Source organism: Tamandua tetradactyla, chromosome 7 (genome assembly GCF_023851605.1).
Source record: "Tamandua tetradactyla isolate mTamTet1 chromosome 7, mTamTet1.pri, whole genome shotgun sequence".
NCBI lineage: Eukaryota > Metazoa > Chordata > Mammalia > Pilosa > Myrmecophagidae > Tamandua > Tamandua tetradactyla.
This window is the reverse complement of record NC_135333.1, coordinates 109,384,102-109,394,640: the sequence shown is the minus strand read 5'-3', so window position 1 is coordinate 109,394,640 and position 10,539 is coordinate 109,384,102. Positions and strand designations below refer to the sequence as shown.

At 41.6% G+C, this 10,539-nt stretch overlaps 2 protein-coding genes across 2 annotated transcripts; one reads left to right on the top strand and one right to left on the bottom strand.

The window, feature by feature from the left end:
• The first annotated feature begins 375 nt into the window (after window positions 1-375).
• LALBA (lactalbumin alpha) lies at window positions 376-2,316 on the top strand. Its single transcript, XM_077167971.1, has 4 exons — window positions 376-654; window positions 993-1,151; window positions 1,626-1,701; window positions 2,236-2,316. Exons 1-4 carry the CDS (start codon window positions 459-461, stop codon window positions 2,294-2,296), a joined length of 492 nt encoding a protein of 163 aa, XP_077024086.1. The 5' UTR covers window positions 376-458; the 3' UTR covers window positions 2,297-2,316.
• A 3,210-nt stretch (window positions 2,317-5,526) lies between these two features.
• OR5BS1 (olfactory receptor family 5 subfamily BS member 1) lies at window positions 5,527-8,290 on the bottom strand. Its single transcript, XM_077168239.1, has 2 exons — window positions 7,518-8,290; window positions 5,527-5,689 (listed from the first exon to the last, which is right to left on the bottom strand). Exons 1-2 carry the CDS (start codon window positions 8,288-8,290, stop codon window positions 5,527-5,529), a joined length of 936 nt encoding a protein of 311 aa, XP_077024354.1.
• Between the last annotated feature and the right edge of the window lie 2,249 nt (window positions 8,291-10,539).

Below are 10,539 nucleotides of genomic sequence, written 5' to 3'. Positions count from 1 at the left end.
TTTCTGTGCAGAGTTAGTTGGACAAATGCCAGCTCTGATCCTGGAACCATAGCACATGATGATATATAATGACACTCCCTTTCCACATTCTGTATATCTCTAGGGGGAAGGGAAAGTTGGCCATGGACCCTTATATTGTTTTCTTATTGCCTCCTTTGTATTGCCCTGAGGCTTCTTTTGTTCTTGAAGTAGGTTGGGCACATGCTGCTTCCTAGAACCAACCCTACAAGAAACAAAAGTATAAACAAAGACAAATGGGAAACAGGATCATGCTTGGAACTCTCTCTCTGGGCAGAGAACAATACCTGGTATGGACTAGAGATTGGGGGAGGGCAAGGAAAAGCAGGGTGAAATTATGGAAGGAAACTGGCAGGCTCTGTGTTTTTTTTTCTTGGTATGGCCAGTCTCTATCTTCTTCCTGGATGTAGGGCTTGGTGCCAGAGCCCCCAAGGCTTTCTATGTGGATAAAAGGAGGTGAAAGCAAATGGTACCCTTATTTCAGATTCTTGGGAGCAGCTAAAATGATGTCCTTCATCTCTCTGCTTCTGGTGGGCATCCTGTTCCCTGACATCCAGGCCAAGCAATTTACAAAATGTGAACTGTCCCAGATGCTGAAAGATATAGATGGCTATAGAAACATCCCTTTGACTGAATGTGAGTTTCTTGCTCCTCACTTTGTCCCATTCCCCTTCTGCTTCACCTCCCCATCCTTCTTTATTCTGTCCTTCTCTCCTTCACTTTCAATTATTTATCCAACCATCCTATTATCTTCTTATCTTATCTATGAACTCATTTATCCAATTTCTTTTCCTATCCTTCCTTTCTTCCATTGTCTGATTCTTTTCTGAACTTTTCTCATTTCATCATAGTACTTCGGACTTCACCATCTTTGGAAAATGGCTGGAGAGTCCCTTTCTACCGGGGGACTGCTAAACATAATTTATGCTGAGCCTGGGCATCTCTGTGATAATTCTTTCTCATGTTTTCCTCAGGGATCTGTACCATATTCCATAGCAGTGGTTTTGACACACAAACCATAGTCAATAACAATGGCAGCACAGAATATGGACTCTTCCAGATCAGTAATAATGATTGGTGCACAGACAACGAGAACCCTCATTCAAGGAACATCTGTGGCATTGCCTGTAACAGTGAGTAGCCTCTTTTACCCTGTTCTTCTACTTTTTCTGGAGCCTGCCCCTGGAATTAACTGCTTTTTGGTGTCAAGCACATCTCTGGCCTCATTACCTTTGCTGGGCTCCATATCAACTCTGGGACTTTAATCGACAGTGTTGCATAAGAAGCTCTTTTTCATAATAATCACATCCCCAGAAAATCCCCAGAGATTCAGGGGTAGGTAGCCAATCTTAACTGTGTGGGAGACTTAAAGACTGATACTCTGTATTTTCAGGATAAATCATCTAATGGAAAGTTGATGACTGCCAGAGATGCCCCAGGGAAATGAAGGGAGGTTATTACCATATTGACCTATTCATACAGAAGACTGCAGGCATAAGCCTTCTTTCAGAGAAGGGAAATACCCAGTGGAGCCAGATATAAGGGAAACATTGTTCTGGGGTAATACTTCTTAGTACCCTCATTCTTTTCCTTGTGACTCCTGCTAGAGTTGCTGGATGATAACTTCATTGATGACATCATGTGTGCCAAGAAGATTGTGGATATTAAAGGAATCGACTACTGGTGAGTTCTTTTTTTTATTTTCCATTTTCCCCTTCCTTCACCACATCCCTTTAGCCCTAGCAACAATGCTTTCTCTCTCTATCTCCTGGTCATTTAATCTAGAATATAGTATCCAAAAGAGAACTTATCAAGCAGACCCAGATCTCCAATTTTTAAACCCCCCTCACTCCACTCCTCTTTAGCAACTTTCCTAAGAAGGTATTCTGTAATTGAGGGCTGGACCCAACCATTCTTTTACCTTGACTTGGACATCTAACTTCACTTGTTTAGATCTAGACCCTAAAGCAAGCCCTAGGTACCACTGCACATCTTTTCTAGCCCTACAGTTTTCTTGGCTTTAGGACTATGGACTAACCCAAGAGTAGAGTCACTGAGCTACTGAGGTCAACCAGCCACTTGTCATCTAGCTGGGAAAATCTTTCGATAATTCTCATCCACATTCTTCCACCTCAGCTCTTTTGGGGATGACAGTAGATGGAAATTTGTGCTTCATTCCAGCCAGGCAACTAACCCTGTAACCTTCTACTTTATCAGGTTGGCCCATAAACCGCTCTGCTCTGAGAATCTGGAACAGTGGAACTGCGAAATGCTGTGAGCACCCTGCTGCTGCTCTTGCTGCTCCTGCCCTCTCTCTGCTCCTGGAATTCCTCTTCCCTAAGGCTACCTCAGTTTGCTTCCTTCTAGCCCTCTGAGGCTGATTTGTCTCTGAGCCCTGGGCCCTGTGGTGATACCATTGGACTCTTGAGGACTATTTTCCGGGGATGTGTGACTGGTGCACTGGATTTTAGATCTTGCTCAGTCCACAGAAATGGATTCTCCCTCTGTCCCAAATAAAAATCCTGACTTTTAGTGACTGGCTGTGTTTCTTTCCTGGAGCTAAAGGGAGAAAACAGGAACAATAGGTGGACAATGGAGCCCTAAGTCATAGCCACTTTCCATCTTAATTGAAGAGGAAATGGGCTGAAATCATAAAAGAATGATGGGGGTTACTTTTTGTACTAATTCAATTTAACAAGCTTTTATTGATCACCTAGTATATTCGAGGAACTATAGAGGGGATACAAAGTCCTTGACGGTCTTGTCCCTCAAGGACTAGAAGGAAAGATAAGATGAATAAACATTAATAAATAGTTATAATACAAGGATTAGTGTCAAAAATACTGTGAGAGAGATTAAAAATGTGCCCAGACATTCAAAGGAGGAAGGACACTTTGTATTCAGGAGACTGTGGGGAAAAGCGATAAGGGAAGGATTCATAAAAGGGGTAGCATTTCAGCTAGTTTTGAAGTATGGGTGGAATTTTGACAGGTGGAGATGTGGGATGGGAAAAGAACTGCATAAGGAGGGGCTGCAAGAATCTGTAATGGGGGACTTGAGAGGGTTGAGGTATTTCCTTACTCTTGAGATAAGCAAATTCCCTTCACTGAGGAGCTGTGTAAGAGATTATCTCTCCAGAAATCAGAGATAGAACAGAGGAATTGTACAGTTAGCCCAATAATTTGTAAGAATCTGAGCCCCTGGGGGCTTTTGGTTTGAACTCTGCCCTCCACTACTTCTCCTTGCTGCTTCACATTTTTAAGGAGAAAATTTGCAGGACTTTATTTGTTCTAATTATTATGGGATACATGAAAGAAAGTGTCAGAAGATTTGGGTCCTAGAGCCTGTTTCTGCTGCTCACTAATGGCCTGAACCTCGGCAGGTCATCTGTATATTTCTGTTCCTCAATTTCATCATAAAATGAGGGCTTTGATCTAGATAGTTTTCTGAGATCTTGTCCTGCTTCAACAGACCAGCATGCCAAAACTCCAGTTTAATGTATCATATTTTTGAATTAGCTGGGAATGAAAGTCACACCTTCATCCTGCCTTCCTAAGATGTCGGAAACCATTGATTACATTCTTCCCAACACCTCCTACACCCATTAAAGCTTTAACCAGTCAGATCATGCTTCTCTTGTTAAAGAGAGCAGCAGTTCCCAAATGAAGCCACTATCACCTGTTTAAGGACCTGTAGGGCCAGACAGGGGTCAGGGAGACCATCCTTCCCCTACACCCGATTGAAACAAACTCTCAGGAAATAATTTAGGATCAGTTATATCATTTTAGTGTAAATTTAAACACAATAGGGTGCTGTCCCAGGAATATTGTATACTATTCCCTTCCTAATTATGGGACAAGACTCTTCACCAAGTCCATAGGGTTTCATCAATAAACTCCACGTATGGGTGCATATGTGGTAGAGATGGATAGCTGTTCTTCCCACTGAACTAAAAAATCTTATCTATTAATATGCCTCAGCTACACTGGCAGGAAGCCAAGTGTTCTGGAAAATGTAAGGGACTAGTTCCATCAAGTGGCTAGGGCAGAAATGCAGCTAAAGCTGGACTGTGTTGCTCAGTCCCACAGCTCTGACCATCATCCTATGTAGAAAATCAAGAAATTTCACCTTTGAAGGCTGGTACACACATATATGAGGATATGACCTTTAGGGGTCTTTGCTCAAAGAACTCAACAGGAGTAGGGGTTTATTTGTAGAGAGGGTTTTAGCCTGAGTATCAGAGGCTAAAGAATAGGTACACAGAGGCCAGGATGCTGGCATGGAAGCAGTCTTGATGAATGCACAGGAAAGGAGCAGGACAAGAAATAACTGCTGTTCTGTTCCTGCGAATGATCTTGGGAACTGAACTGGAGGTGGGGTGACAGCTGAGCATTTGTTATGCTTTCTCCAACTCCTTCTCTTCCCTTTAGGGTTGAAATGAGGGTCTGAATCAGGCAGAGACCTGCAGTGGTCCAGGCTAAAATGGGAGGTGGGGAGGCTCAGGACAGAATACAGCCTATTCACTGAGCTTTATGGGAGAAGGACTTGGGGTCATGTCCAACAATATGGAATTCTCTTTCTCTCCTTTTATTCTGAGTTTTCCTCCCTGCTACTTTCCAATGACACCTGTCTTGCAAAGGCAGAAATTTTACTGGATAAGATGACATGCTCCTTTTCACATGTTCCTTCTTTCACTCGCTCTTCTCTCTCTCATTCATTCATTTTTTTTTCATTTTTCCAACATACACTGAGAGTGTATTAAGTGACAGAACTGTATGAGACACTGGGATACAGAAGTTATTAGACAGGGTCTTTGCTCTCAAGATGCTTATACTTTAGAGAGGAATATTCACCACCTCCCATTCCTAAGATCATGTAAGAGAAAAGACTCCTCGGACAGGTTCAACATTTATGCCTTAATCTTTCAACAGTTATTGAGGATTTGCTATTTGTTAGGCTCTATTTTAGGTGTCTAATCATTAAGTATTAACACAGGAGGTGAGACACTAATTTTATTTTATTTCTTTCTAAGTTGCTATGGAGCTGTTGATCTTTCCAGGGATCTTTTGAGATGGGAATAGAGGAGGAGTTGGGTCTTGCAGTAACTGTGGGACTCTTTCAGAATTCAGTGGGATATTTGCTAGTGGTCTGATAGGTTGAGTAATACTTTGTGTCAACTTCATAGACAAAAATAAAAGCAAAAGGGAGGGGCATAACGGAGAGGAGTAGAAAGAAAGGACAACAAATCAGAGGAAAAGGTAACAGCCATAGTAATGACCAGTGAGAGCATGAGGATTTTGTTGTGTAGTGACTGGGCATCCTGTGGGTTGGTGCCACTTGCTCAGTGAAGATTTCCACAGGCCCCTGACTGGAGTAGAATTGGGGACAAAGACACAGAGACCTCTGTTTTGGAAAGGGATGACTGCTGAGATACCTGAGTGGTGACAGCTCTTCCTGCCTCTTCTTTCTCTCGGAACTTTTCCTCCTGATAAGGCAGTGGAGCTTGGGTTAGGAGGTAAGCCCAAACTTCCCAGACAACATCTTCCTCAGGGCTGCCTGTACCTCCTGGTTCTTCAGACTGTAGATGAGCGGATTTAGCAGTGGGGTCACCACACTGTATTGCAGAGAGAGCACTTGCTCTAGGGCTGAGCCAGATGCTGGAGTCATGTACCTTGAAGGAAATTGCACAAAGGAACAAACTGAGCTCAGGACAACAGCCACAATATTGCTGGCAGTAACATTCCATCCCATCCCAGTGATTCCCAAGGGGGTCCTCAGAGCTGGCTTAATCATCACTGCTGGCAGCATCTGCAAACGACTGTCTCATCAGTGAGAAGTCAGTCATTTCTGCCTTCAAATTGCCTTTAAACATGAGTGATCTTACGCAGAAACTGATATGAGCTGCCCTGAGAAAAAAGGAAGTTCTGCAGCATATCAAGGGCTTCAGGCTACAGAAAAACTAATTAAGATAATTTCATGCATTTTTGTAACACTTCATAGTTTTCAAAGCATGTTTCCATAGTAGTTATAATGATAATATGAGGATTTCTCCCCCCCCTTTCCCCCTATATGCACAGCAGTATGGGCACACTACATCCTGATCTCGTTATGGCTGTTCTTTGAAAGCTGTATGCTTGGTCCAATGATGCTGCCTTTGTTTCCAAATTTATGGCTCCGGAAATCATTCTCAGAGTCATAGCACATTATTTTTGTAATGCTTCATGCAACAAATGTTTGTTGTTTAGTTGAATTTATTTTTAGTTTGGAAAAGATTAATTATCATTAGAAGCCAAGTTAGTAAATAAGGTGGGAGATAAAAATATGTTAAGTACAAGATATGATTAAAAAATAATAAGGTTAAAATTTTTGGTACATCTTTTTTAGTGCCACTGAGAACAGTTCCTAGTGAAACATTTTAAGATATATATTTTTTGCAATGTCACTATCTTCATTGGAAGAAGTATAGGTCATCTCCAAAATCCTCTTTGTGGGTTCTGATATATTTCATTAAAAAGATATTCATTTTATTATCATTCTTCACTATTGAATTTGCTCCTCCTAACCTTACTTTAAAGTATGTAGAAGAAATTGCATCGTTCCTGATGGCATATGTAGAAACTGAGACAAAAAATAGATGTCCACAGTCATGCCCATGGCTGCTAAGCTCTTCTGCCATGAGGCTCAGGTGACCTCCCCTAGACCATTCCTTATTTTCCCTTCTTACCCCATGCCTTCTCTCTATGTTATAAGCAGGTAAGGAAGATGTTGAGGCATTTGTGCATATCCACTTCCATCTCACCAGTAGAGAGCCCAGGCACTGATCATTCTGTCTTCTGGTAACAGAGAACTCTCTAGCTACATATGTTTATGTTTTACAGAAGCATGGTAGGAAAGAGCCTGAGACTTAAAGTTGGTGGGAACTTGCTTCAAATTATGGCTCCATTTCTAGCTTGTTGTGGCAGTTTTGAAGAATTACCTGTTTGCTACTGAATCTCAGGTTCCTCATCTGAAAATGGGGTTAACATCTCTCTTGTAGTAATATATATACTAAAATTGATTCTGACCATGTAAGGCAGTTGGTGTATAGTAGGTGACTAATAAAAGTTATTACACAAGTGAGTTTTGGAGATATTGTCTTCCAATAGGAAAGAAATATGATACTTCTTTCAAGAATGATGTGTTTTATATTTTGGCCTAGTACTGAATAAAAATCTACCAAAGGCTCTCTGATTTCCTTTTGGGGACTCCAAAATCATGGATTAATGAAGTAGGAAAATCTTTAGCTTTTGTCTAAGCTCATTTCTCAGAGTAGACAATTGAGGTCTCAGAAAGAAATATAGTCTCACAGCTAATGGAACAGTCAGGGCTAGAATCCAGTCCTTCTGAATTCCAGTACAATTATTTTCCTGCTACTTTGTAATGCTTCTATTCTACAGACCAAGGCCACTTTGGGGTGAAGAATACCCATATTTACATTCAGGGGATATAATATGACATACCTGAGAACTCCTGAACAATAAAAGATGGTGATCACGAGGAAATGGGAAGAACAAGTGGAGAAGATTTTGCTTCGACCCTTGGCAGAGTTTATTCCCAGGGCTGTCAAAATGATACGGGTATAGGAACCCAGCAACAAAACAAAGGTGCCAAGGCCCAGGACCACCATGGTGGTGAGGATGGAGACAATGCTAGGGTAAGTGTCAGAACAAGACAACAGGAGTACTGGGGGAAGCTCACAGACAAAACTGTGGATGAGATTAGGGCCACAGAAGTGCTGCTGAGCTAGGAGGAGAGTGTTAACCATGCCAGTCCCTATTCCTATGGCCCAGGATAAGCCGACCAGGCCAGTGCACATTCTCTTGTTCATAGCCAGCACATACAACAAGGGGTGGCACACAGCCTGGAACCGGTCATAGGCCATGACAGAAAGGAGGCAAGCTTCAGTGGCCCCAGAACAGATAACCAAGGAGATCTGGGTGAAACACTCAAGGAGGGATATGGTCTTCCATTTAGAAAGAAGGTTCTCCAGAAGTTTAGGTACAATAACTGAAGAATAGAAAGCATCTAGACAGGAGAGATGACTCAGGAAGAAGTACATTGGAGTGTGGAGATGGGAATGGGTATTGATTACCAGCAGCATCAGTAGGTTTCCTGTGATAGTCAAGACATAAATCACCAAGAACAGTCCAAAGAGAAGCACTTGGATATGAGGGCTGTTGGATAGTCCCAGGAGAACAAATGTAGTGGTTGTTGTTATGTTCCTAACTTCCATGGAACATTCAAGTTTCCCTTCAGAGGGACAAGAACTGAAAAGAACATTTGAATGGTTCGTCTGTCTCAGAGCACATGTGGGGATGAAGCATTATGAGTAAAGCTTCAGGCTGACCCAGGACAGATAATGTAGCAGAGACAGCTCCACCATGCCAGATCTCATTAGCCTTTCCCGGCTCAGGGCAGCAACTTACTGCCCAAGCTGGAGAAGGCGGGAAGGACGTGTGTAGAGAATTAGACCTGAAAAGGAAAGAGAAAAGAACAGGATTATTCAGACTGAAGAATAGAAGAAGGGATTTGGGAACAGACTCCAGAGTACTGAAAAATGCTGTTTTCCAGTTCCAAAAGGAACTGAGCTTAAATCACAAGAGGGATGACGGAAGAGTGAATGAGCAATAAATCTTGGCTGACTATCTGGTTGACAGAGCATGATGTTCAGTGAATGTTTGAATGATTTATCAGGATATTGTGACACCTGATAATAGTGCAAGTCCTTTCTCTGCCATTATAAACTCATGTGTAAGCCATGTGACCCCTATAAGCATTTGTTTTCTCATTTAAAAAAATAATCCTGGAAGAAATAGATGGTTTCTAAGATCCATTCCAGCTTAGACATCTCAAAGAGGGGGAAAGCACATTTTCTTGGGTGTTTCTGGTACTAAATAGATACTCCTTCTGCCATTCTGCATCAACCCAAGCAGTGTCGTATGTGTATGCTGGTTTCATGGAAGCATAGTAGGAGAAGCCCTCATTCTGGAGGCAAGGATTGTACATTTCAGTCATTCCAAGACCTTCCATTCCAGGGTTTCTGTTGTTTCATGTTACTATTTCACTGTTATTTCAGAACCTAACAAGAGAGTCCACAAAGATTGGGCTATTCTCTGGGTTGGGACCAGTGGATTCGGATAAAGACAAGTTGGACTTGGACCCACTTTTGCATATACTCACAAGGATGTTACAAGTCAGTAAAAAGAGGGGAGGAAAAGGAACATCTGGTAAAATGAACAGATAAAGTGCTTAGTCTAGACCTGAAGAAGGTAGAGTGATCACCCCCCCATTAGGGGTAATGCAGGAAAATGATAAATGAGGATCTGACTTCTGTTCTTGACTGGTACACTCCAGATTCTCAGAATGAATAGTTTTAGGACAAGAGGGATTTGAATGAGAGGGAGATTTGTCTTCACCTGGTCTTCCTAGGCCAGCAAAAGATTACCTCAGTGGGGGATACCTGTGAGGCATCCTTTCCAAAACCGGAGCAAAAGCCAAAGATATGGCTGGAGTTCAGTGGACTTCTCCTGACTTTGTCCTTCCTTTAGAAAGTGCAGGGGAGGAAGTGCCTAGCAAGGAAATATCCCTGTAGTCTTTTTTCTAAGGGGGAAGACTTCTTAACTCTGCCTCCCAAATAACAATGACCAGAGGGATTTGATTCCAGCTCTAGACCTTGGAGAATGAGAGAGGCCTCCTGAGAAAACCTTAAGCAGGTGGCCGCTCTAGTTCAGAATGGGCTCTCCAGGGCCAAGTCCTCCTCCTCTGTGTAATTCTTGTTTCAGTGAGTTGCATCATCCAAGAGGAGCTCCAGTGTGAGAAGTCTTTTTTTTTTTTTTTTTCACTTAGGGAAAATTCATACCACGTAAAATGAACCATTTCAAAGTGAATAATTCAGTGGCATTTAGTACATTCACAATGTCATATAACAACACTTCTATCTAGTTTCAAAATATTTTATCACCCCACAGGGAAACCCTGTTCCCTTAAAGAGTTATACTCCTTATAATTTATAATATATATATTATAATTCCTTATGATAATACAGAGTTAAACTCCTTATAAGTTATACTCCTTAATACTCCCTATTCCTCTCTACTCCTGACAATCACCAATCTGCATTCTGTCTCCATACATATACTATCTGGACCTTATGAGTTGGCTTGTTCTAATTATTTAGTATCAGTGATGTCATACAATATTTATCCTTTTATGTCTGACTTATTTCACTTCAAATTTCATCTATGCAGTGGTTAGGCCAGTATGTGAACTTTTGTGTCTGGATATTCTCACAAGGTCAGAATCTTGAATATAGGTTACAGGGGATGGGAGTGGAGGTAAGGAATATGGAGTTAGGACTTAATTGATACAGAATTTTTTTTTGGGGAAAGCTTTTTTTATGAATTTTTAAATTAAAAAAATTACAAGAAAGGAACACAAACATTCTTAACCTATGATCATTCCGTTCTACATATATAATCAGTA